A 27,395-nucleotide genomic window follows, 5' to 3' on the forward strand; every position below is an offset into this window, starting at 1 on the left:
TAGAAACACATGTGAAGTGTTATGAATTGTTAGGTGTTGCTGGTATCTTGTGCTTGTTCTACTATTATAACATGTTCTAAAGGAAAAAGAATTTAATTCCATTTCAGCCTAGGTCATCCTACTTGCTACTTCTCTGCATAGTTTTTTGTAATTCCTTTGTTCTAAGTGGGTGTTATAGGAGAAATTGACTTTTTTTGTCAGTAAAAATTCTCTTGCTTTCCCTTTGTCTTTTGGAGTGTGGAAAGTAATGTAACTAGAACCCTTTTCTCCGATTCTTGACAACAAGTTCCATAATGCATGTAAGAAAAAAAAAAATCTGCCTCACCTCACCCCATAGATGATCTTAAGTTTCTGCAGTCCTCTTCAAAAATTAAGTCTGGGGCCCTACTCTTAGACTCTTTCTATAATTCTGTTAACCTAGCCATCATCTAAGGTTTATGTACAGTTGATACATGCAATGTTACTTTTTGGCAGAATCTGTCATTTCAAATACTTAAACTCCTGCCCTCCCCCCCCCCCCAAAAAAAAAAAAAAAAAAAAAAAAATGGAGCTACCCATGAATCTTGCATAACTGGAGGAATTCTCCTGTGTGTTCTTGTAAATGCTCCAGCTGCAGAAGTCTAAGCACAACCAAGCTGGAGCTTGTGGTACTGACAGCTGCCACATTGACGTGCACTGCATCTTGGGCTAGCTTTTTGGCACAGGAAAGTAAGTTCCTTAGCAACCTCTTCCAAATTTTTCAACACTGGATCAGCTTAGTGCTTTGATTCACATCATACTATTGGACTGTATCTTTTGGAAAGATATTAGAAAGATCAAAGGGTCATTGTGGAGAAGTCAACTCTCTGCAAATGGTACCTTTTGCCATAAGATTGAAGATTTTTCCTTGTGGTGGTCTGTCCTATTGATCTCTGCAGCTTCTGGAATAGAATCTAAATATGGATGTGCTTTTCTATTAAAGTACAGTAAGTATTGTAACTTAAACTTTTATTTGCTCAATCCTGCTAAAAAGACTTATCGCTTTTTCTTGTCCTATAAATAAAAAATTAAAGATTTATGTAATGAATAATGGTAGCATTTACAATCTTGTGATCATTAATAAACATGAATGTGGCCTGGTACCCTGCTGTATTTGTAGCTGACTTTAATATACAGTTTAATAAAAAAGTATTTTTTCTAGAATACATTTATGAAGAGAGAAAATAACATACTAAGCTGTGTCATGTGAGAGAGTAGGGGTGCAGGGGGGTGTATGTAGATATGGGGTTTATGGATTGGCAGCTTGACTGAATGAATTGTTACAGTCACTTATCAATTTCTAAATATGTTTTAATAGGCACTGGTAGTCACATAGTACTGAAATAAGATTTGGTAGTTGACATGCTTAAATGGTTGTTTGTGTGGTTTTTTTTTTTTTTTTTTTCCTCCCCCCGCCCCCCTTTTGAAATTTAGGATGGTACAACAGTTTTCAGTGGACTTTGAAAAAAGAATCGAAGGATCAGGAGACCAGGTTGATACACTAGAACTTTCAGGAGGTGCCAAAATCAATCGTATTTTCCATGAACGTTTTCCTTTTGAACTAGTGAAGGTATTTATCCATCTTCTTGGTGTGCTTTGTGTTTTATTTATGTATTCTTATGTTCATACTGATAGTAGTAAAGCCAAGAAAAGGTCTGACTGGAAGAACATACTCTTAACTGTGGAAAAAATTACATGAAGTTATAATTGAGACATCTGGCTTCATTTCATTTTGAATACTGACACATTCCTATATTCTGAAATATAGGAATTAAAATATAATTATACTTCCAGGTCTTACTATTTTCCATGCTTTCTAATTGTTTTGTCACAAATGGCGTCTTCCTTCTGGTTAGATGGGGCAGGCAAAACCACAGTTGGTGAATTAAGTTGTTGTGTTCAAGTAGCTATTATCTATTAAAATTAGTTATGGAAAATAGCTGTTTTCTGTGTTTTCTGCTTCCTGTATTCAGTGCATTAAATCAAAGCCAGCTTTCAGCCCTACACTTTCATAGTGGGAGGTGGAGCAGAAGCAAATTTGGTGTTTTGAGATAACATTTCTCCTTTTGATACATCTCTTCTTGCTTACCCATTCTTTGGGTAACAGTCCCAATGGGGTGTTAGGTAACGAAATCTGGTTTCCTACACTGTGTTCACAGACTGACAGCATGGTCAGGGTTGGAAGGCACCTCTGGAGACCATCTAGTCAACCCCCCACTAAAGCAGGGTCTTCTCCAGCAGGTTGTACAGAGTCACGTCCAGGCAGGTTTGAGTGTCTCCAGAGAAGGAGACCCCATGGCTTCTCTGGGCAGCCAGTGCCAGGGCTCCGTCACCCTCAAGGTGAAGTTCTTCCTCTTATTCCTCTTATTCAGTTTGTGCCCATTGCCCCTTGTCCTGTCGCTGGGCACCAGTGAACAGAGCCTTGCCTCGTCCTCTTGGCACTCGCTCTTAAGATCTTTGTAGATATTGATAAGATCCCCCTCAGCCTCCTCTTCTTGAGGCTAAACAGGCCTGGCTCCCCCAGCCTTTCCTCATACAGAAGATGCTCCACTCCCCTCATCAGCTTTGTAGCCTTTGCTGGCCCCTCTCCAGCAGTTCCCTGTCTGGAACTGGGGAGCCCAGCACTGCACACAGCGCTCCAGGCGCGGCCTCAGCAGGGGAGAGCAGAGCAGGAGGATCATCTCCATCAACCTGCTGGCCACGCTCCTCCTCACACACCCCAGGATCCCACAGGCCTGCCGGCCCACACAGGCACACTACTGGCCCATGGGCAACTTGCTGCCCACCAGCACTCCCAGGCCCTTCCCTGCAGAGCTGCCTTCCAGCAGGCCAGCCCCCAGAACGTACCGGTGCATGGGGCTGCTCCCCCCCGGGCACGGGATCTCACACTCGCCTTGGCTGAACTTCTCTGGGTCCCTCTGTGCCCAGCTCTCCACCCTGCCCTGGTCTCGCTGAACGGCAGCGCAGCCGCCTGGTGCTCCAGCCACTCCTCTGGGTGCCGTATCCCCAGACACCCGGCTGAGGTGCCTCTGCCCCTTCATCCAGGTCATTGATAAATAAGTTGAACAAGACAGGACCCAGTGTTGACCCTGGGGAACACCGCTGAATAAGGACATGAGATGTGCATGAATGTTACATATTCTTTGATATTTTTTTTCTGTCACTGCAGTGATGTCAGCTTTCCCTCACCATCAACTTTACTGTATCTCGAGTCTCCATTTTTTTTTACGCTTTTCCATAGCTTGGTTTCTACCTGTTCAACTTCCTTGACATCCCCTAACTTTCAGTTGGGTAAGAGCCATTCAGGGTTGTGGCTGGTTCCGAGGTTTCAGTGAGGTGGGTCAAGTAGCAGCAGTCCAACAAAACAGATGACAGTTGGGCTTAGGTGATGACCCGTTTCATTTGAGACAACACGTAACTTATTGTTCAGCCAGCTGGCTTTCAAGAAGATGAAAGAAAAGCTTTATAAATTAAAAACTGAGGTCACTCCTTTCTTAAATTTGGTTGAAAAACAGTAGGATGGGAAGGGGAGGATAAATAGACCATAATCACAGAAGTTGCACCACTTTAGGAAACCAGGCTTAAAAAAACCAAAAAAGTTGCAACTTCCAAATACTGTTTCTGGATTACTCTATTGACTCTACAAAATCATTCCAGCTGTTGGTATATGTGGAATGGAAGGGTACACAGTTTTAAACAGTCCTTACTACTGCCTGTATCCTTAGTGTTGAAATGTTCTAAAATACTTACGCTTTGTTTAGTGTAATTAGAAATTAATATTTTGCCAGTTGAATTTGCCTGTCTTCCAGTTATATTGGGAGAGGTAATATTTGGTGTTTTATTAAAACCTTCACCTAATATGATCTCATATACTTTTGTTCCTTTAGATGGAATTCAATGAGAAGGAACTGCGGAGAGAAATAAGTTATGCCATCAAGAACATACATGGTATCAGGCAAGTGTTCCCGTGTTTTCAAGCCCAGTCGCATGACAGACTGGTGTGCTCTTTTTATGCTGTGGACACACTGGCTGTTGACTGCTAGACCATGTTACTAATGCACTGCTCTCAGCAGCTGACTATTGTGGTTTTTTTTTTGTTGTTTTTTTCTTCCATTCCTTTACACTTCTGTGGAAAGAGTTTTTCAGGTCGCTATTTTGGGCCAAACAGTTGGTTTGCCCAAAGAGGTTAATTTACCTGGAAATGCTGGAAAATTATTTTTCAGAGAAAATCAATGACTTTTTTTCTGGTAGTGTCTGCAGTTCTGTTAAACCTGTATTCCTAAAAAGTCATAAGTTTTAGAAAGAAAACTTGTGTCTTGATATGGGAAAAAGACTTTCAGCTTGTATTGTAGCAGACTTTTTGTACTATCTTACTCTCCTTTATTCTCAACCGTTTTGTGACATGACAGATATACAAGCAAGCTGGCTGAGGTTTCACCTTGTGGATATCTCTGCAGTATATTATTCGGTTTGGGAAGAGGATGTATTTGGGATTTGGAATGACCTAATTATTTCACTTTGGAATGATCAGTTTATTTTGGAGGGACACCTTGTCGCATGCATACCTGTTTTTTGTTCTTTTGACAGTGGAACAGATTCCAAAAATCTTGGGTGGTTCTTCTGTGTTTGGGTGGTTTTTTTTTGTTTTGTTTTGTAGGGATCCCCCATCCATATCCTCCTACCCACTTGTGAGTATGTAATATCTTTTGAAAGCATTGCTTACTGGCTTTGTTGTCCTTAGTGTTTTGGAATATGTTCTTTGTGTTACTTATACAGTAAATTCTCAAATGGTTGACTGTAGTAGCCGTGGTGCCGTATGTGAACTTTTCTGGCCTTATTGAAGGGTCTTGATGAGCAATTTTAAGTAGTGAACTGATAGATTTGGGCATGTTTTTATAGTTTGCTTTTTTTTAATATAATTTATCTACCAAGATAGACCTTTGCAAGGAGTGTTTGAAAGAGAAGTAAGGTCTATTTGTTTAGAAGTGGTTCTTGTGAGGAGTCTGTTACATAGGTTCATATACCCTGCAGTGACCAACTGTGAAATATGGGACTGTGAGTAACAGAAGCACATCTCCTGTTGTGAGTGAAAAATGCAGCTATAGGATTCTTACGGGTTTGCCATGCAAGTGATTGTGCATGGAGTGCTGCAGCTGCCATTCATTCCTTTGCTAAGGTTTGATGCACTGCTGAAGAGGCTTTACTGCATTATATCAGTACTCTTTAGAGTTCTTGCAGTCATCTTCAAGGAGTAGGACATATTTCTACTTTAATATTCTTAGAATGACATATTTTTTTTAGAGAAAGGAGCAAATTTACTTCTGTGGAAGTCCGTGTAGGGTTTGTTACTACTCAACTCTAAGCCTCTGAAAATGAAAATATGAGCAATTCAAGTAAAAAAAAGAACAACTTCCTTGCATAATGTTTTTGTTACTGTCTTACATATTCTTCTGTGTCCACAGAACAGGTTTGTTTACTCCAGATATGGCATTTGAAGCCATTGTTAAAAAACAAATAGTCAAGCTGAAAGGACCTTGCTTAAAAAGTGTGGACCTGGTGATGCAAGAATTAATCAATACTGTCAAGAAGTGCACTAAAAAGGTAACTTGCAGATAGGTCTGGTAATGTAAATATAATGTAATGGTATCATAGATAATACAAAGCTTGTCTTGCATTTTACAGTATTATAGGAGTTTTTTGATCTAGTCACTTGATGTACAGGGTAAGACTCTCTAAAGTAATTATGACTTCTGCAAAACAATTTAATGCTGGAAATGTTCGAGTATTTTATTCCTTTGTTTTGTGTGTGTGTATATATATATATACACACCTTATGAATGGAGTTTTTTGGAGTCAAGAGTTGCCCCCAGTTTCCTTTTCATAAACATGTTGACATTGGTACTGAAAATGGAATGTAGGCAGCAATTCCATGGATGTGTAAATCAACAAAAAAAAATACTTTTAAGTTTTCTTTTCTAATGCTAATAAGTGGAAGGAACAGTGAAACTTTTCTAGAGTAAAGGCCTTAAATGTGTTCAGAGGCACCTATCAAAGAGAGAAAATTGCTTTTTCTATGTTGAAACTTTACTGGGTAGCACCGCAGTTCTTTGCAGTGTAGTAGGTCCACAACTTTTCCTCTGCTTATTGCATACACAACCCCAAAATGTCTGATCTCCAGCTGTCGAGAAGTTAGAAGTGGAAAGGTAGGAAGACTTAATCTCCCTCATATTTGTACATCCTTGTGTCAGTGTTGATGGATGAGCTTGCTACACAGAAATGTTGAACATTCAAGTGGGAAGAACTGCTGAGCATCGGTCTTCCTGATGTGAAAATCAAGATCCTGCAAGTGTAATGAATTAAGAGATAAGTTCATCAAAACTAAACATAGCATTACTATGAGTATTTGGGAGTGGTTTTCCTGAAGTGTGTGCTTGGGTTGGCATATACTCTTAGAATAAACCTCAAACTTCACACCCCCCAGCTGTGGCTAAGGAAACATGTCAGATACATTAATATGAAGCTTTTTTTTCCTCATGCTTTTCACCTTCCTTTGTAGGGAAGTTGTCATCTGTAAATACCGTGACTGGCTTGTCTGGAGCATTGACAACTAACAATTGCTGATTTTCAATTCTCTTTTCTCCTATTACTCTATGGTATTCTAGAAGATCCCATTGACTCTTGTAGACTCCTTAACTAACTGGCTACTTTTACGGAGTCACCTTCTGTTCATCTGTCTTTCCCACCATCTCAGAGTGCAGGGTACCCAAATAATAGCAAATACAGGAGCAGTTCTGGGATGTAAGCACAGGTATGCTGACATTGTTGAAAATATCCTGTCACATCCTTTGCGTTTTTCCAAATAATGCAAATTTTTTTGTACCGATGAGCAGGTAAAGGAGTTATTTCTTAAAATAGGAAAGGGTGACAGTCTTTTTGACAAAGATCATAGAGAAGTGGACTCACTGTAATATTTTGAGTGGAGTTTCCAGTGTTTTTCACTTCTTTCAAAGTTTGGAAAATATGTCAATTGAATGAATTATGCAGATTCTTTTCCAAGCGCTATTGGCCAAATTTACTTTTGTATTTTGCTGGTTTTAAGTATTGTTACTGAGATGTAAAGATATTGCCACAAGGTGGAGCCTTCAAAGAACAAGAAACTTGGAGATTATTTAAAGCACCACTCTGGAATTATGAAAGGCATGGAGAAACCTCACCCCAAGGCTGATAAACTGTGGCTCATATGTCCAGAGTGTCTTTTCCTCAATGTTCCTTGGAGCAAAACCACAGGAACCATCCAAGGGTTTAAGTCTCTCCAGTTTCTCTGGAAAATGACCATTAATAGCAAGTAAGATGTGTTTTGCAGTGTAGTTAACGTTTAGCCCAAGCATTTATAATAATTACCTACTTCCAAAGAAGAAAGCTGGAGGCTCCCCTGTTTATATTCTGCTGAAGCCTCCCTGCAGGTGTAAATTTCTGTTAATTTTGCTTTTCAGTTAGCAACATATCCAAGGTTGTGTGAGGAAACAGAAAGAATTGTTGCTGGCTACATTCGTGAAAGGGAAGAGAAGACCAAGGATCAGGTGAGAATGAATAGGAGATCTAACAGTTTGAGGAAGTGTGTGAAGGAGGAAAGTTCTTGTGTACAAAGTACAGTAAGACAATGAAAGATTTTTCTTCTTTTTTTCCTTTTTTTTTTTTTTTTTTTTTTTTTTTTTTTTTTTTTTTGCCCCGGTAGGCTGCACGTTTCAGAGGGGGAAAGAAATTGTTCCTCCACCACTGAGCTTTGACAGAAGGGACTGCAATTGTTACAGAAAATGCTAATCTGGCCTTTCAAGATTAGGATTGATGGCTTAAAGTAGCGTTGGCTTGTTCCTGTGCCACAGTGTGCCATCTTCTTAGCTGTACCACAACAGCTGTTTGTGGGAAATCAATTAATGATTAAACAAATGCACACAGAAATATCCAGCCTTTTTTCTACTTTTTTCCCTTTTTTTTTTTTTTGTTTTTTTTAGCATACCCATCCAATGTTGTAATTGCAGTGAGGCCCACAAGCAATTGTAGTGGGACTGTTGTGGGAGTGACGAGCTTTCCTTCAAGTTGGTTTTTTTTTTTTTAAAATTAATTTCAGAGAAACTTGTTCAGAACATTTATCACCCAGCTAAGCACTCCCAATCTAGGAAACCTCAAAGTTTAGATTACATGTGAGAAAATCCTCTGGAAGTGGAAACAGGAATTACTGTCTAGAGAGTGCAGAGTGTGACAATAGGAATATTTGGGGAAGAAGGCAGAGCTCCTAAGTTGTTTTGGACTCCTGGCTCTCTATTCCTGTCCCTGTGTGAGCTAGGGAGCTGTACAGCATGTTCTGCTTCTTTTCCTTTAATCTGTGCTGTGAATGTAGTCTTTAAAATAATTTTTTAAAACTGTATTTTGCTAGGCTTGTTCTTGTGGGAGTTCTAGTTAGCACACTTGGTTATTTCAAAATTTGGAAGAAGATACAATTTACTTAGAATTATTGAGTATTTTTTTAAATATTATCCCATTCTTCATTGTGTGCACATACCTGGCAACTTCCCAGAACAAAGTATAAAATACCAGCTTTCTGTAAATGCCAAGAATTGGTCAAATAGGTTATTGTCACATATTCACATTATTATTTATGCTGTTAGCAGTTATCGTTACTAAATCAAAACATTAGTGAGGATATATTCAGTGGTAAGAGCTAGACCCAAATCCTTACTATCCTTTGCTCTGAGTGAGACACCTAGTATCTTCTGGAAATTGTGAAGATTTTGGGAGTGATGCTGTGTTTGAGGAGCTGTGCAGAAATACTTTGAAGAGATTAAATGCTACCATTTGGGAGCAATAGGTTTTTTCCTTGCCTCTTGCTGATAATTGGAAGTCTGAATAGATGGGGGCAAAGGGTAGTCTCACACATGTTCAAGAAGCTGTTTAAGGGTGGGATGAGCTTTCTTTAATACCTTAGCAAGTTCTTTGCCAAGTTAGATTATCAAGTTTAAGTCATATTCTGTCTCTGGGCTATTGAAGGACTGGCAAGTGGTAAGTACACAAATCATTCATTCCGTTATTGCATTGACTAACCCACCTTTCGGGCCAGATGTGTACACCAGAATGGCTGTCTCGTACCTGTACTGTATGGTTTCTGGGCCAGGGCTAACTTACCTATGACTTCTGATTTTAGATTTAAGGTTCAGGTTCCTTGCTGGCTTGGCTGGAATGCTACAAGTAGACAGAATTTTGCTTAACTTGCAAAATGTAGAGCTAGAGTCAATGTTATATGTTATTAAATTCTCTCTGGCCATGTGTGATTGATCTTGATGAAGTGAACAAGGGCCAAGATAGTGAAAAATGAGGTCTGTCAGGAAAAAAAATAGGAAGAGGGAGTAGCTGTTCTGTAGTCTCAAGCACACAAACAGAAGTGGTGGGATTTAGAAAATATTGTTGCTTTTGGCTTGAACGATTGAAAACAATATTCAATAATGCAGAAGACTCAAAAGTTCTGTTCTTTTCTCCCTTCCTTTTCCTCAATCTCTCCCTCGACCTTACCCATCCTTTTTTTTCTCTCCTGTCTCCCCTAATAGGTGCTGCTGCTAATTGATATCCAGGTTTCTTACATCAACACCAACCATGAAGACTTCATTGGCTTTGCAAAGTATGTATATAGAAACTGTGATACAATGACACTGTCAATCTTGGTAGTTTGGGTTTTGTTTGTTGTTTGGGTTTTTTTTTTTTCAACTGAGTTCAAAACACAAGTCCTGAAGTGTGACAGTGAAGATGCAAGCTGCAAAGTCCCAAACATAGAGGAGCATGTTCTTTCTCATTATACAGTGTTGAACTATGTCCTGCTTTTAGGGGATTCTTTATCCCAGTTCACAAGCCTGGTTTCACTGAAGCTGAAGCTTATGTCTTGGTCTGGAATCACATAGTCTCAGGAAGCAGCTTTGGCAAGCCGAAGCCTTCACTGTATCCATTTTAGGACCACAGAAATGTATAGTATTGGTGGTCTTTCCACATTGTTGCTAACGCATATTTTGGGAGCTGTGATTCCATGTGAAATAGTGTTGCTCAGAGTAATGGATGTCACTGAATTGTGAGTGTGCCTGCTGTTTGGCTGTAGAGAATAATAGTAGCAGAGTGCCCTGCAGGGCCTGGTATGACGTTCTCCTCACTCAATTGAAGAGGCTGTGAGAATATTCTCCAGAATGTTCTCCCTCAGCTTCCAGCAATTTGTGCCTCAGGGACTTCATACCAACACTTTGACACTAGTAAAAACATTAAACATGTCTTCACTCTTTGAAGAATAAATGTTCCTTCAGTCATATTCATGCCATATTTGCCATAATAGTGTTTGGAATCCAACAGGTTTCATCCATGTGGGATGCTGGCAACAGAGTTTGGCATCGCAGTACGTATTATGCTATGGCCTATTCACGCTGTGAAGGAAGGTCTACATCTTTGGCAGCGTGCCTTGAAGGTTTAAAACATGGAGTTCAGTAAGCTGAGAGGGGAGAATGCAAAGCTGGGTACTGTTGATGTGTTTGGTTTGAGCAACTTTCTCTAGAATTGTTTGCAGGTCCTAGATATCTTTATCAGTTCTCTTGACAAATGGCAGGATGTTGTAGGAATGGTAGCTGGCCTTCCAGAGGTCAAGATAACAACCTGCCTGCTATTTACTACTTTTCATCCTTTTCTGACAGGAAAAAGCCTGCTAAAAACACTCCATATATATTCGTGGCATGTGTTGTGGCCTTGGGAAGTCACATAGTCCAGCCTCCTGCTCAGAGGAGGGTCAATGCTGAGGTCAGACCAGGTTGCTCAGGGCTTTGTGCAATCAGATCTGGAAAACTTCCAAAACTGGAGATTCTGCAGCCTCTCTATGCAGCTTGCCTCTCCTCACTGTGAAAATATTTTTCTTTGTGTCAAGTTGGAATCTTCCATGTTTCATAGTCTCGGATTCTGGAGTGCCAGGTATATCTGGAGCTATTTCAGTATGTCTTTGCCTTGGAAAAATCCCCCTCATAGATGCTGCTGCTGGGGCCCATAGTTCAGTCTGTGGTCCTCGCTGCTCTGCTTTTTCTAAGGAATTGCAATGACCAAGTTCAGTTTCTTGGGGAAGCTCCTTCCTCTTTTGCCACTTGAGATCTAGAAATCCCCAGCTGCTGTGCACAGGGTATAAGCAGATAACAAGTAGCTCTTCGCTTAAGTTCACTGATAAGTTTAAGCAAGTGTTTGTGTAGGTTGAAACTGATGGGGAGTATCTTTGTTGACTTCTGCTCAACTGGAAGAGAAAACTTGCATAACTAAGAACAATTTAAACTGTAAAATATGTTATGAGCTTAAAAGTAGAAAATACATATTTTAAACTATAATCATATTATTGTTATAGCAATTATGTTAGAACCAGAAAATGAAATAATTCTTGGGTAGCATATGGGCTTCTGCAGTATATAAATATCCTGGACTATAGATTCCCCAGATTCCATAGTGTTTCCTTTCTTTTGCTGAGTCTTCTAGCCAGTTGTCTCGTGTCTGCAGTGTTTTATCAGTCCAAGTCCTGTGAACCTTGTTCGTAAGAATGAAAGCACAAGACACTCCAAACTACCTTGCAGCATTGCGGGGCCTAAGGCAGGCACAGTCTGGTGTGATTTGACTTGAGAAGGATTTAAGAATGCCAGTGTTTAGAACAACTTTGTGTAGTTATGAAGTTGTGAAAACTTAGAATGTTAATGTTTTCGCATTTAGTGGAATGAGTTGTTAAATGTTGGGATTGGTTTTGTTTCTAGTTGGTGTAACTCAGACACAACTACATGCTTCAATCTATGTAGAGAGTAATTTGTATTTAGAACAATAAATAGAGGACCAATTGTTGGGTTATTTCTAAAAGGCATAGGTTTCTCAGTATGATGTTAGTGGTCTGATTAGCTGTCCTAAGGTGATAAAATAAAATTAAACCCCCAAAACCCCAAACGAAACAAAAAAGAATGTCAGTTAGGTTTCCTAAAACCATCTCATGTGTGTTTCTCGAACAACAAATCTGAATTGGTAAGGGGTTGGTGCTGTGTTTTCTGTGTGCATGTTATGTAATCATAATTTACGCACCAAAGCTTATGCAAGTCAGACAATGCACCAGAAAGACACAGTGTTATTTGGTCAAAAGGATCTGGATGATTGAGAGCTCAGCCCAGTGAACAGGCACACGGAATAAACATCCTTGTGGATCTTCTCACAGGCAGCCTGTGGACTGCTGGTTTGACAGAGTGTGGTTCAAAGGGCAGGATCAGAATTGGGACAGGATTGAGTCTGGTGATTCAGCAATTCTTTGGAACAGCAGCTGCGCACAAAACAGTTGCAGGATTGGTCCATAGGCTGTGATCCAAGCACATATTTCTTTCTTTCTTACTCTTTCAGAGTAGTGTTTGTAGCTGACCTAATATCAATGCCTGGTGGAATGGTATAGTCTGATCCAAAAAAACCCTTCCTGTCACCAGTGGCCACTCTGGTGGTTGAGTAGCCAAAGCCTGCTCTCTGAACACTTTTCTTCCTCTTTCCAGCAATATTTTAATTTTGTGGCCTAACATTTACAAACCACCGCATAATGCAAATGCTTTTAGAATTAAAGGAAACTTGCATGGTTTTGAGAAAGGAGTGTGTTTTCTTTCAGGAACTGGGATTACCAGAGTTCAAGAATTGAGCAAAGTATTTTAAATATTGTTTGATTTTAAATAAGCTCTATTCTTATGTGATTCCAGCTTTTTGAACCAGCTTTGTGACAGCTTCATCCATTGGTTATATTTACACCCTCAAAGTGCATATAAGTATTAGAATAATATCCAAAACAAACTGTCAAGGCAAAGCTATTAAGGAGCCTCCAGCAGGGGAGGATTTTGTTGTACTGCACTAAATAACAGAAAAAGCTTGCTTTTTGTCTCAGTTGAATATTTATAGAGGCTAATGTTTCCAACGTTACCCACATGAGCCGTATTTTCTCTGTGCTTTTAGTAACCTTTACCAATCCAAGTAGGATTTTGTTACAAAGGAGATGATTAGTGGGAGCTATCTGCTGTCCCTTCTGTCCTAAGCAGGCGTTCCTATACTGGAAGAAAAAGTAGTTGAAATATGCACATATATGCAATGATTTTGCTGTGTTTCTTTGTTACTCTAGCTTTCTGTGCTGGAATCAGAAGTAACTATTACTGCTAAAAATCTGTTCCTCCGGAACTGGCTCTAGTTCAAGTTTCTTCAGTATAACCCTTTTCCTCTGCTTCCCTTAGTGCCCAACAAAGAAGCAGTCAGGTTAACAAAAGTGCAGTGGGAAATCAGGTAGGCACCTAACAGAGAATGGATAATGGCATGTGCAAGTTAATCCAAGCTGTTTGGTTTTCTTGGCTGCGTTTATTTGTTTCAAGTGTCATTTACCTTTTCTGCTTCACACATACATAAAATGTGTCATCATTGCCTTGTTTTACTGAATTTTTCAGAGCCACCTGACTTTCATTGTTACCATCATTTATTGTTTTAATATTTCTGCTGCTGCTTGCACCGCTGGTTAGTGTCCCCCCTCCCATGTATTGAATCTTTCATGTTATGCATCAGTATATTTTGTCATTAACTGCAAACCTGTGAATTTCAGAATCCAAAATGCTGGTGAGTACTTGCTTGTGTGTGCTTTGTCATAGTTGTTTTACTGGTTCTTATGTGTTCAAAGCTTAATAGCAGTGAAGGGACAATTCAGCAAGCAAAAGTGGATTTGCCTTTACCTCTTGTGAAAACTTTCAGTTGATGACACAAAGATGTTGATTATGTACCATAGGCTTCTCTCAAAGTAAACAAAGAATAACTGGTTGATGGTCTCAGACTAATCAGCATTTTCTCTGAGATTCGTTAATGAAACTACTTGTTTATTTTTAACACATAAGAATATGGGATTGATTTTGCAAGATGCTAAGTGCTCCTGAGCTTTGCTTCTTTCTTTGCTTTTGTGTGGGCCAGGGGTGCTCAGTACTTCACAGGATCAGTCGTCTTTTTTATGAGAGATGAAAACAATGAAAATGCTACAACTTTGAGGGCTTCTGCTCACTTAGAGGGTTTTGCAAAGTCTTAAACAGAAAGGAAATATGGAATCAGAGCATACCTTACAAGGAAATGAAAAATTCTAGTAAAAATAAGAGAATGAAATGTTGTATAAATAATTACTGGTATTGAATGTCTTCCCGATGTTTTTATGTGCGATTTGGTCAAACAAAGCTCAGAAGGTGAAAGGTCAGGGTTTTCAAATGTGACCACTGAGTTCAGATCCCTCAGGTGATAAACCTGACATTTCAGAAAGTCTCCAATTCTGTTGTTGTTAGTGAGAGTTCTAGCATTTTTTGAAAACTTAGTCATCTTTTTGGGGATAGAAATCCAACCTCTTCCTCCTACCAAGAAACTTCTAGTTATTTCTGAGACGTTAGTTAAAATAATCCATTAACTTCTTGAATGTGATGGTCCCCCACAGCCTGACCAGCATGAGTGGCGTTTTTGATGTAATATATAGTCTGGACTAAAATGAAAAAAGTCGAAAGGTCTAAACACTTGAAATGGCTTCAAAGACTAGTGTCTCCCCTCTGAGGAGAGATTTCCTTCTTGTCTAGCTGTGCTGGAACATGTGTCAAACACAACAACCGTCATCACTTTGGAGTGTCCTATAAAAGGAAAATCAACCAACTATTTGACTCTTCAAAAATACACAGATAACATGAATGATTTTTTTAATTAAGTGAATGTTCTCTCTAAAGAACTGGAGAAAAAGCTTGGCATTTTAAATTAGATGTTAAAACTTAATTACTTTTGGTATAAAGGACTTTGCTGAACCTTTTATTTTAAAGATAATAAAGAGATGTTTATAAGTTAATTGTTTGGAGTTGAAAAGAATGAGAAAGTGTTTCTGAAATAAAACTTCATTTTTGCAATTTGCTATTTCAGGGAACCAATCTACCGCCTTCAAGGCAAATTGTACGAGCTAAGTTCTGTAAGCTTTATTGTTGCTTTTTCATTTAGCTTCTCAGAGGGCAAAGTTTGTCTCTAACTCATTGGTTTGTGAAATACTTGCTACTAAACTATTTAATGTTAAACTGTCTTGTCTGTAACACTTCCTCAACAAAGTATAATTGCAGTTCATCACTTAACTGCTACTAACCTGCTGTTACAAGTATGAACTAGTATAACTTAAAATGTTGTAGAAAACTTTGAGTAAAATTAATATTTTTATAATTTACTGAGTTTCTCAAACTAAAATGACTAATTGGTTTATTCTGTTGGTTTATTTTATTATATAACTGGAAAGCAGTTTTTATCCGATGTGAGTGCCTCTATTCATAGTAAACCTCTTTTTGAAAGGTGGGCAAATAAGTTTCTGGTAACCGAAAGGAAGCATTAGCTCTTGCGTAAATGAACATGCTGTTTATGGGTACAGGTACTGTTCTTGGTATTTTGTTTATGTAAAGAATTACTTCTGGTAGAAAATTTAAAGCCTTTTTAGCATTCTTTTCATAGCACCAGGAGGATCAATGTATCATGGACAGAGTCTTTTTCTAACCCTTCCACCTCATGAGTAAATAAATACGTGAATGCCTTTAATATTACTAATTAGAATTAATTGTCTAAACAGCAGTTAATTTTATAACAAGTTACTCCTGGTTCAGTGATGGTTAGGTGTAAGTAGTAAAACTCTGTATCATGTACATTCTTTGATAATATCTATGATGAAAACATATACATTTTTCCAGTTTGTTGCCATACCATCGAGTTCTTCAGTAATCATTTCAAGCAAACTTATACTAAACATACCTTGAATAAAGGAAAAAGGTCTAGGCAGCACTGATTCTAACAGCAGTTGAATTGAATCCCTCGGGAGGTGAAGATCATTAAGTTTTCCCAAAATAGTGGGATGCTCATTTGCAGTCTGTCATTGCTTTTCTTTTTTGTAGCGTGCTTTGAACTGGAATGATGCAGATAACTATTAACTATGTCTGTGTATCTCAGAAGCAAGATGAATGCAATGATATTGCATTTTTGAAAGAAGTGTAATGCCAATTCCTCTTAACATGTTTTTGCTTCTTTTTCCTCTACTACTAATTTATCCTCTCACGCTTAATCTTTGGCCTTTTTTGTTTGTCTTTTCTTTGCTACCGCCTGAGGTTTTGACCTGACTCCACAAAGTTTCTTTTTAAGCCACAGGTTAGTCTGTCTTCTAATTTGCTTGAAATAATCAGTGTAATGCTTGGTTTTACACAGCACACTAGCAAGATCTGGTTCCTGAAAGCTGACCCACTCTTAACTGTTGTGTATTTTGTGCGTTGAGATTTGTTTTGGTGACTAAAATTTAGTGTTGAAAGCTCTCCTTGATGATAAAACTTTGAAGATGAAGGTGTCATTGCTCCATGTGCCCAACTGATACTCTGTGTGTGAGAATGCAAGATACTCAAATTATAGAGGATTATATGTAATGTACGTGAAATTCTCTTTTGTGTTTTGCTCCTGTGGCAAAATCTCTGTGGTGCTTGAAGGAGCCCCTGTAATTAGAGGTGGGGCTTAGTCTGTGCTATGAGTTTCAAGTCACTGTCCAAGTGATTTGGAGGTTTGGGTCTGAAGGCTTTGTTTGACCTGCCTCTTCTACAATCTTACGCCAGCCATCTGATTCACTTGTTATGGACACAAGTAGCATTCAGACCCCATCAGCTGGCCTGAACTATAGTGCTAATAAGTAACTTTTTCCCTAGTAACCCATTATTTCTTTTTTCTTTTTAGTCTTGCTTTGTAGCATACTTTGCTGCTTCTTCAGATATACTTAAATCCTGTTACCTTGCATGAGCCAGAAAAAATGTTTCCATTTCTAGCTACTTGCTTAAAAAATAATTCTATAAACATGTGCCCTAGTCAGCGAGGTGGTGATGAAAAATCATGACAAGGCTGTGCTGTTAGAAATGGCAGTGTTTCTGTAGAAGAGGGGGCACCTGTGGACAACCACATAATGCTAAATTTTGAAATATCCTTGAATGAGACATGCTGCTGTTGAATCTTATCAAGATTCAACTTTATCAAGAGCTTAGCAAGCTGAACCTTATCAAGACTAGAGAAGTATTGCTGTTCTAAATGGCCATTAACTATACTTATTTTTTAGGTTAAGATTCCTTCATGATTGACTTGATCACCTCAACCTTTGTTTAGCTACATGTGGAAACATGTTTCAATTTTTCACTCGGAGTGCTTTATTTCAGTAAAGACTAAATTTTTCTTTATATTAGATGTGTTTAGGACTTAGGCCACTGTTATTGTGTCTTAGTTATGTGATATATTGTGCAGTGATTTTTTTGGGGAAGCAATGTCACAAGATCTTGGTTGTGTCCAATATCAGAACAGATCTGATCACTTTATGCTCTGACATTTGGCAAATTGCAGTGAAACAGTGTATTAGGTTTCCCTTCTAACCTGTCGTTCCTTTTTAGCCTCTGTAGTGCAAGAATCTTCATAACTGAACCCAAAGACCCAATAGCTTGTAAGGATGCCTCACAGATTAGATTTTGCAATTTTTATTCGGTCAGTATGCTTACTATTTGTTAACACATGTCGTTATGACAGCAATTAGAAGATAGAGTAGTGCTGGGTGTTGTGTGTTCAAAATTATTTCAATGGAGTTATGTAACTCAACTTTAACAGAGAGTTATGTTAACTTAATACTGCTGGGGTAACTTGATAAATATTATGTAACTTCACAAATATTGTCGTGAAGGCAGCCAGTCTCATGATTTTCACACTGTATTTCTGTCTGCCCAGAAATACATTTCACTGATCTCTCACTGATCCTGAAATCGTCTTTCAAACCCTTCTTTTGAAGAAATAGAACACCTTCTGATTGTCTAATGTATTTCTTTTACAAATACCTTATTTGATGTAATGGAGTAAGTCATGCAGCAATACATAAAATGTACTTACTGTGTCAAATTCTGCTTTCCTGTTTATCTGTGAAGTGGCGAAGAATAAGAACAACAGCTATGATTTGGGGTTTGTGCAGCTGAACTATCAGAAAATGACTTCCTTCTGGCTTGTTCACGTTCATTCATACCCTCTAAGTTTCATTTTTCAGACACCCAGATTAGGTATCAGGACCCTGAAGGAAGGAACTGTGTCATCTCTTGTTCATCCTGTACATGGAGTCCGGCTACCGGTCAGAATATTATCTTCACTAGCTTCTGGCAATGCCCACATTTTTCACCTTCCTGAAGTTCATAACTCATGTCACTAATATCCGGTTTGCAGATACTGACATTTAGGAATATGATAGAAAATATTGAAATGGATCTCTTAAATCCAACCCAACCAGAAAATGAAGTAGTGAAAACAATAGTCATAGAATCTTGTAGGTTGGAAAAGATCTGTTAATCCTGGACTGCCAAGTCCATCACTAACCCATGTCCCTGAGAACTGCATCTATGTGTTTTTTAAAACATCCCCAGGGTGATTCTACCCCCTCCCTGGGCCGCCTGTTCCAGTACTTGACCACCTTTTCAGCAAAGAATTTGTTCCTAATATCCAGTCTAAACCTTCCCTGTTTTCTTGTCCTGTTGCTTGTTACCTGGGAGAAGAGACTGATCTTACCTGGCTACACCCTCCTGTCAGGCAGCTGTAGGGAGCGATCAGGCTCCCCCGAGCCCCCTCCTCTCCAGGCTGACACCCCCCCCCCCCCCCCGGCTCCCCCAGCCACCCCCCCAGCCTGGTGCCCCATCCCCCACATCCCCTCCCCCTGCCGTCCCTGGACACGCTCCAGCCCCTCCGTGTCCCGAGGGGCCCAAACCTGCACCCAGGGCTCCAGGGGCGGCCCCAGCAGTGCCCAGCACAGGGGACAGTCACTGCCCCGGCCCTGCTGGCCACACTGTTTCTGACACAAGCCAGGGTGCTGCCGGCCTCCTTGGCCACCCGGGCACACCGCTGGCCCGTGCCCAGCCGGCTGCCAGCCCCCCCGGCCCTTCCCAGCCCCCTGCCCCAGCCCGCAGCTGCCGGGGGCCGGTGTGACCCGCGGGCAGGGCCCGGCGCTCAGCCCTGGGGACCCCCACACCACCGGCCTCGGCCCCTCGGCCTGCCCAGCCCCCCGCAGAGCCCCCCGCCCCGCAGGCCAGCGCTGCCCCAGCTGGGTGCCCCCTGCACACCCCCGGAGGGAGCGCTCGGTCCCCTCGCCCAGACCGTCGGTAACGGCGTTACCCGGGGCCGGCCCCACACGGAGCCCCGGGGACACGGCCTGTGCCCGCGCCAGGGGACGTGGCTCCATCCCGCACCGCGCCGGGCTCGGCCGCCCGGCCGGGCTTTGGCCCCGCAGAGTGACCCGGCCCGGGGCAGCCGGTGCCTCCGGAGGGGCTGTGGGGGGGACGGCGCCATCCGCAGCCGCCCCCTCACCCACCGGGCAGGGCACCTGTCACAGGAGGGACCAGGTCAGCCAGGCAGGACCTGCCTCTTGTCACCTCCCTGGCTGGGCCCGATCCCCGGCTGTCCCGCACGGCTGTGTGATGGCACTCGGGGGGTCTGCTCCGTAACCTGCCCCGGCACCCAGGCCAGGCTGGCGGCCTGCGGCTCCCCTCATCCTCCTTCCCACCCTTCCTGCAGGCGGGTGTCACACCGCCTGACCCCCAGCCTGCCGGGACCTCCCAGTTTGCCAGGGCTGCTGGGAAAGGATGGAGAGCGGCTGGGCGAGCTCCTCCGCCAGCTCCCTCAGCATCCTCCGGTGACATCTCACTCCCCTCTGACCCCAGCGCTGGCACTGAGTGCTTTGGAAGTGTAGCTTTTTGTAGTTGACAAAATGTGTCTGGGAAATGGGAACAGTTCAATGAAAAGAATACGAGGCTTAGCACACAAAGCTCGTCTTCTCTCTCTTGATGTCCTGTGGAATTGCTTCCAAGTATTTTGGATAATTATGATCTGTTGTAGTGTCCAGGATGTTTTCGAGAATGCAGTACCCTCTTTTCCCAGAGGGATATAGATGAACAGGTCTTGAAATCCGCGTATGAAAAGTACGTGCCCAAGATACTGCTATAGCTTGGTGCCCTGCTCTTCATGCAGTGTTGTGTGGGAATGACAGCTGGATCTAATCTTCAGCACATAGGATTTTTGAGGAAACAACTGGCAAATTCCTTCCTTTACAAGACAGTGACCAATGTTTGTATTAGCAAGTCAGCTTGCTTCTGCCCACACCCAGCGATGCTTATGTATCTATGGGGAGATGTGTTGGACCGGAGCAAGGCAGTCTTTTGGAGCTATGCAGTTAATGTAGTTCTTACATTTAGAATTATTAAAAGCTTCATTAGTTCTTAAATGGCTTGTATAGTTTAGATATTAAAATCTTGACTTGGTCTGTCTGAGGCCTCTACCACAAATGCATTCTTGTTGAACTGAGAGAATTCGTCTTGTTAACATGCCACAAAGCCTATGGCAGCGATGAGGGAAAGCACTGAATGGAATAAGGAGGGAGTGCTACGTGCCTTTAAATGCTCATTGTAAGGTTCTTGAACATACTACTCAGGTTTGCTTCTAGAAACCTCTTTATCCCCACTGTGACATGTGCTTTCAAATCTTTTACCCTCTCTAAGATGTGTGTCCAAACCAGTTTCCCATAGAGTGCTGGCCCAGCTGCCCAGGGTTCCCCTCTGCGGGTATGTGCTTTATGGGGAGCACCACAACATTTTCAGTTGCAGGCAGCATGGTCCGACAGCAGCCTCTCTTATAGCCTCTTATTTCAGTTTCTTTCTAACATGGGAATAACCATCTCTGCACGTTTGCTGCCAGGTATTTAGTCTGCAGTACAGTCATAGTTCACCTTGTTGTGGAGCTAGGTTCAAGTGGCTGGGGAGCCTTAATTTCCTGGATTCTTCCTAAAATTTCTTTCATTTACATTTGTGGTGTTCGGCACAGGAAAAAAAAAAAATTAGCTTGGTTCCACAGCTTGTTCTGTAGCAGCTGCCTGCAGGCCAGTATGCTGGCTGTATGTGCGTGGCGCTTGTTTCCTGTTAAAAAGCTACTTCAATAAACATCGTAAAATAAAATGAGGATTTGATGCGTAATCAAGTTGGTATCAGTATGTTTCCTTTAACTTGCACTTGGACAAGCATTCCATCTCCAGTTTGTACTCAGTAATGCCCCGTCTCACCCCCAAGAATGTGAATATTAAAAATCATGACAACTTCTGCAGAAACCTTTGTGGTACAGGCTATTCCATCCAATCTGCTCATGCTATACCCTTGAGGCTCTCTCTGGGAATCATGTCCCAAAGGTGTTTTTTTTCTCATTCTCTCTCAGCTTACTGAGTCTTCCAAACCAAATCAGTGCTTTGTTAGTGATTTCCTTACAGGCTGAAAACCTGTAGAGTTTTTTTTTTTGCATCTTCAGTGGTTTTCTTACAGTGCTGGCCTGGTTGGTAGTGAGTGGGAAAACATCACTGTCTTATTTGAAATGAAATCTATACGCTTGGATTATGGGCATTACCAATACTTTTAGCAGTTTTCCAGGTGCAACTTCTGATCTCTTTCCTTAGTTTGGTCATCAAATATCACTTAGTCCCTTGCTCTGTGCAATACCAAAGCTGGTGGTTTTTTTTCAAGGAGCTTACATGAATGTGCTTGCTGAATGGGAGTGAATTCTGATTCTGAAACTTTTCTAGATGACAAAGAATATATATTGAGCAATGTTTTTCTCTGGTTATTTGTTGATATTGGAGTTACTAGTCTTGTAAAGCCCTATGAGAGGAATGTCATAGTCTCATATTTTTCTCTAAAAGCAAGAGGAAACTCGTGTTTGCTCACAAAGTCCCTGCTTGTGGGACTTGTTGAGGGAAGGGTTTCTCTGAGCACTTCTTTCCATCTCGGTACTTCATAGGCATGTAAAGGGTGTCGCTGCGGGGAGAAGCAGAATGGGTGAGGTTCCCTGCATCTGTGTGACTGGGAGAGTTCTGTTGTCTTGTTCAGAGCATGATAGGAGGGAACATTTGCTTTCTGATATGTATTGGAAAACAGTAAATGTTTCAATAAAATGGAAAGTTTCTATATGGTCCATAAACCAGTTCTCATGACCATTCTTTCTCCTTCATCTCTGGGTTGTCCCATTCCTCTTAAGTTTCCTTTGTTCATTTTTCTCTTTGCATAATGTAACCTCCTGGCCTTAGTATTTATAGGTGTGCTGTCCCATCTGTTCTTTCATCTTTGGCTTGTATCTATTTTATAAAGTTCTGCTTTTCCCATTTTTCTCCTGATTTTTATTGCTGCCTTAGTTGTTTGGGTTTTTCCCCCTCTTTCCTTTTCTTTTCTTCTTCTACCTTACGAGAAGAAAATAGCTCTCCTATACCCCTCCTTACTACTTCCTATCTTAACTTCAAATTAACTGTAGAGGAGCTCTCCACTTTGTTGCTTGGTTCAACCTCTTCTGAAAATTCCCCATACATGCCAGAAGCCACTTAGCTTTGCCAGAAGCTAGGTGCTTTTCCTAATATCCAACTTTAAAATTACTTTAACAATTGGACTAGAACAGAATAGTCATATGTAAGTTGTATGGACTTTTACAATGTGTTATTATATAACAAATAAGTATCTTCAAGTTCACACAATCCTTAATGCACTCATACTTGCTGTAAGTACAACACAGTAATACTTAGGCTTCTTTCTCTCTCTCCAACCTTTTGACTGTAAGCACTATATTCACTTTGTTACATTTTTGTTTTTTTCTTGAATGATAGGAACCCGCAAAACCTCTTGAATTTGCCAGAGACTGAAAAAATGCACCTGTTCTTGTTTTATTTAGCAAGTCTTTATTTAAAAGAATGAATGCTGACACAGAATTACATCAAGTGAGTAACGAACTAAACTTGTGCCTGACTGCACCTCTGCACAGGTCATCCGGAAAGGCTGGCTGACCATCAACAATATTGGCATCATGAAAGGAGGATCAAAGGAATACTGGTTCGTTCTAACTGCAGAAAGCTTGTCCTGGTATAAAGATGATGAGGTAAGGAATGAAGAACTTTTTTCTACTGGGGGGAAAGCCCCAGTATTTATTCAGTTTCCTGATACCAGTTTAAAATATTAAATCAGCTTGTAGAGACTTGAACTGCAAGAACGTTTTAAGGTTTTACCTGTGTTCTTTAAATTTTCTGGTTTTGATTCGTGGAGAATGCTGACCCTTTAAGACTTCCATTAAAATGTTGATAACATAAATACAGGGTGTTGTGTGGGGGTTTTTATGTTTCTTTTTTGTTTTATTTTTTTCCTCTCTTCCTGTGGTTTCCACACATTGGTCTAAAAAAAGTTGTTATTGTCCTACGCCTGCTTGGACTGCTCTTGCACATCTACTGTAAATCGATCATAAATTGTCTAGGTAAATTTACTTCTGAAAGTAACGACAGCAGTTGCTTTAATGATATCAATTGGGCTCTGGCCTCATATTCTGAGAGGATGAAAAGCCTGTCTGCAGAGGTCTCTAGCTGGTTGGTGTGGATTTTCAAATTTGACAAAAAATGCACCTTGGTAAGAAATGTTGCTGCTGATCAGTAAATCTGAGGTGAGTGATACGAGAACTGCAAAAAGCATATCTATAGTAAATGGGTTGACCAGGTGGCTCATCTTATTCAATATGTTGTTAGGCTGCTTGTTGGTTCTGTTTACTTATTTTTTCAGCAGAGTTGGTAATGATACGCTCTATCCAAAACTCCAGGGGTCTCACTGTTAATTTTTGAAGGTTAAAGTGGGATTTTTATGTGAACTATCAGCTTTACAGTAAAGCCATTGTAGGGATTTTTTTTTTAAGGTTTATGGGTTTTTTGTAGAAAAATTGGGCTACATTTAAAAACCGCCACAACTATTATTTTCTGATTTTTTAAAAAAGTTAAATCTTTTCAGCAAAATTTAGTGATTTTTTTTTTTTTTTTTTTGGTGTGTGAACCAGTTTATTGAATGGAAGAGGCACAAGTAAAGAGAGTTATAAATGAGTTCTAAAACATCACTCAATCTTTCCCTCTTATTCTAAGTAATAATCACAACACTGGCTTACCACCAACAAAACAGGGAGTTGGTTGGTGGGGACTGTGCAGACAATTCATACTCTTTTTAACTTAGTGTTTTACTGCAGTGGATTTTCTAGAATTACTGGGGAGAGCTCCATGTACATAAATAAGCCAGAGCTCTGCTGAGTCCTGCGAATCCAGAATGTGGTGCTTATCGTAGGTAGTTACTTCAGCAATACTGCTGATGGGGGGAACTGCGCTGGCCAGTCGTGGTTTTTTCCTGAGCCATTTGGGGATAGACTTTAAGATCAAGAGACAAATTAGGTGAATCTTGAAGATTTTTCCCCTTGCCCTTTTATTTAAGTATTAAAGGGATTCACATGTGTTTCCTGTAACAGGAAAATTGAGAGCATGTCAGACAGAGGGGAGGAGCCAAGCGCTAGGTGTCAAGACAGAAGTTTTATTCTCAGATTACTGAAGTATAATTTGAAGTATTTCATTGTAGTGGCATAAAAATGAATTTAAAAGAAATGCAAAAGTGCCTTTATGAATTTGACAGTTTGAAGCTGTTGGGTTTTATGATCTACCTTGAAGCTACTAGAAGTTGTTGTCTTAGGTTAGACATAGGTAACTGTAACTAAAAAAGTGATGTGGTGAGATTAACACCCCTTGCTACGTTCTGTCTCAGGCAACTAGAGGTGCATCTAAGATGTGCTGTGGCAATTTTTACATTAGTTTTGGTGTTGCTTTTTTGTGTGTGATCTTTGTTTCTTGTGAAATAGAAAAATTTGTGAAAATACTCATGGAATGTCTTCTGCTATGCAACTTTAAAAATGAATTGTTTGTTTTGATAGCCTGCAAGGGAGCCACCTGGGAATCTCAGAATAGTACGTGGAGGGAAATGGCCACTGTCTGTTTGCTGTATGCATGCTTTAAAATAGTGTCTTTTAATTGCCAAAGAGTTGTGTTTTGGGAGTCATGAAAATACAAGTAGTACATTCAGGCCACCATGGGAGATCACTCAGAAACTTATTAGAGTGGTAAGAGAAGATAATAGTGTAGTACTATTCCATGCTTTGCTGGTTCAAGAAGTTCCTCCTTGAGTACAGATAGTTTGATTATTCTGTCCTGGGAAAGAGTTCACAAAGTTATGTTGGATTGCAGGATTGCACTCTCTCCCTCTCTCTCTCTCTTTACTGGGCTTTTCTCAATATGACTTAAAATTAGTGAGGTCTGTTTCAGATGCTCTCTGAACAAGGTCAAAGCCAGAGCTTGACCATTAGGTTAGTCAGAAGGCAAGTGACTTGTTTCAGAAATGGAACTACTGGCTTTGAAAATTAAGAAGGAAATATTTGGTCTCTTGGCTGAATTCCAATTTTTGTAATTACATTTCGTCTCCTTAAAATGTTCTCTTCACTTTCAGCTTGTTTGAGTAGTTGTCACATCCCGTTCTCAGATGATTATTGAAATGGCTGCACGCTGGTGCATTTCCACCCTGGTAAGATACATAGTCTGCAGTGATGTGTGAAGTGATACCCATGTTTATGTGTCCGAACTGTGCCCAGGCTCGGCACGGCTGTGCAGGCTGAGAGGTCGCAGGGAGTTCAGATCCCCCACACCTCCCACTCGGGCCTGTCACTTCTGCAGTCCTTGCACAGTAGCATGACCCTCTCCATCACAGCTGGGGAAGGTGCAGAAAGTCAGGTCTCACCTTTGCTGTCTTGCCACAGCGATGAGTTTGTGCCCCCTGCGCCTCTGTCCCCAAGTAAAAGGAAGGTTGTAGCAGCTTGTGTGCCAGAAGGCTCTCACAACATACTGTGCAAAGCTACAGCGCTTGCTAGGACCTCTGGGGCTGTGCACCCCCTCTAGTGTAAGCTGAGCCCATTTTCTGTACTCTGGAATTTACTCTGAGATGACAGTCACTCTCTGAATGCAAGTGGTTGCTTGCTAGTGCCATCAGAAGGATGTAAATTATTTCCTTTATTTGAGAGCTGCAGCTTTTAGAAGTGGAAAATTCACAGTGGAATGCATTTCGAAGCGAGTTACTTTGGCAAAAGTTTTCAAAATGTGTTGTATGGGATCAGTACTACAAAAGAAACGGTTTCTTGACATGATTCTGTTGCTGCTCAAACGTGCAACAGGATTTTATTCCTGATGAGGTGGGAATCAGTGCCTAAGGATGCTTTTGAGGCTTGTAATTATGGAAATATGAAGTTGATGTTTGAACAGTGTGGTTAAAGCAGTTACAGTATCAGTTATGTGAATACTAAACTGGATTAGTTCCTGATCCTGTGTACAGTTGCTTGTGTTCATAACTTTGCTGCATGACCAGTACCATGACTTTGTGCTTTTCCAGTTGCTTAAAATGAAGCAAGGAAAATATTGTCTACCGCCATGAGGCTGTTGTGAGTAAGTGCAAGGTTAGCACGTTCATTGATCTCACAAATAGATGTCTTTCATAGAGCATTCCGTGTGATACTAGCTAAAGTATTACAAGGCATACCTATGCACACACAAAGGATTCAAGCTGAGCATCTTCACTCTCAGTTGTTACTGATTTGTTAAGTAGCACAAAAAGTTGTAAGCTTTTGTGCTGAGATTCATTTGAGAGTCAACCTGCAAATATGAGGTTTGTGAATTAGACACTTTCACTAGGATAAAATGGACTTTGGGAATGTGGAACGCCACCCTAGCTTGTGAATCGAAAAGCTCTTTATTGTACACAAAAGGATGCCATTTGTAAAGTGGTGTAGCATATTTACAGGGCATGGTCAGAGAATGTGATTTTATTATTCTGTCCAAAGCATCCAGAGATTTCGCTTGGTGGGCAAAGGATGCCAGACTGGGCTCTAGGATGAGAACTTCTGAAAATGCGAAATTTACATTTATTGGAAAAATTCCCTTCAGTCTTATTTCCAAATAAAATATTTCCATTCAGTTTCAGTAGGAAAAGATAGTATTGTCAACATCCAACAATAGATGCAGCTTGTATTATGATTTCACAGTTTATTCCCAATTGTAAAATTGTGTGTGATTTGGGAGGGAGATAGGAAAATAAGTGAGGAGGTGAGAGAGTTTTGGAAAGGGGATAAGTTACTTCAAGGTCTGACATTGTGTATGTTCACAGAATTAACTCGCCACACAATTAACTGCTCTCAGCTTCTGTGGCTAGCAGGAATGTTAGTGATTTTTATACCGACAATAATCTGCTAATGCAAGTTGCTCGAGTTATGCCTGAGAAGTAAATGGGAGGACGAAACAAACAATGGTGCCGCAAAGCTGCGTATAAATAAACCTTATTGTTAGTGAGTTAATGAGAACAACTAGGAAAAGAGTACTATAGGAA

At 40.6% G+C, this 27,395-nt stretch overlaps 1 protein-coding gene across 6 annotated transcripts in view; it reads left to right on the plus strand.

Annotated features, from left to right (window-relative positions):
• DNM3 (dynamin 3) overlaps window positions 1-27,395 on the plus strand; it is a 186,084-nt gene that overhangs the window by 37,357 nt on the left and 121,332 nt on the right. For all 6 annotated transcript variants that reach the window (XM_040610499.1, XM_040610500.1, XM_040610496.1 and 3 more), the window contains exons 8-15: window positions 1,453-1,588; window positions 3,906-3,973; window positions 5,481-5,619; window positions 7,512-7,598; window positions 9,618-9,688; window positions 13,311-13,359; window positions 16,249-16,254; window positions 22,942-23,055. In XM_040610499.1, the coding sequence (XP_040466433.1) occupies window positions 1,453-1,588; window positions 3,906-3,973; window positions 5,481-5,619; window positions 7,512-7,598; window positions 9,618-9,688; window positions 13,311-13,359; window positions 16,249-16,254; window positions 22,942-23,055 (670 nt within the window). The remainder of the gene's footprint in view (window positions 1-1,452; window positions 1,589-3,905; window positions 3,974-5,480; window positions 5,620-7,511; window positions 7,599-9,617; window positions 9,689-13,310; window positions 13,360-16,248; window positions 16,255-22,941; window positions 23,056-27,395) is intronic.

Source organism: Falco naumanni, chromosome 11 (genome assembly GCF_017639655.2).
Source record: "Falco naumanni isolate bFalNau1 chromosome 11, bFalNau1.pat, whole genome shotgun sequence".
NCBI classification, from domain to species: domain Eukaryota; kingdom Metazoa; phylum Chordata; class Aves; order Falconiformes; family Falconidae; genus Falco; species Falco naumanni.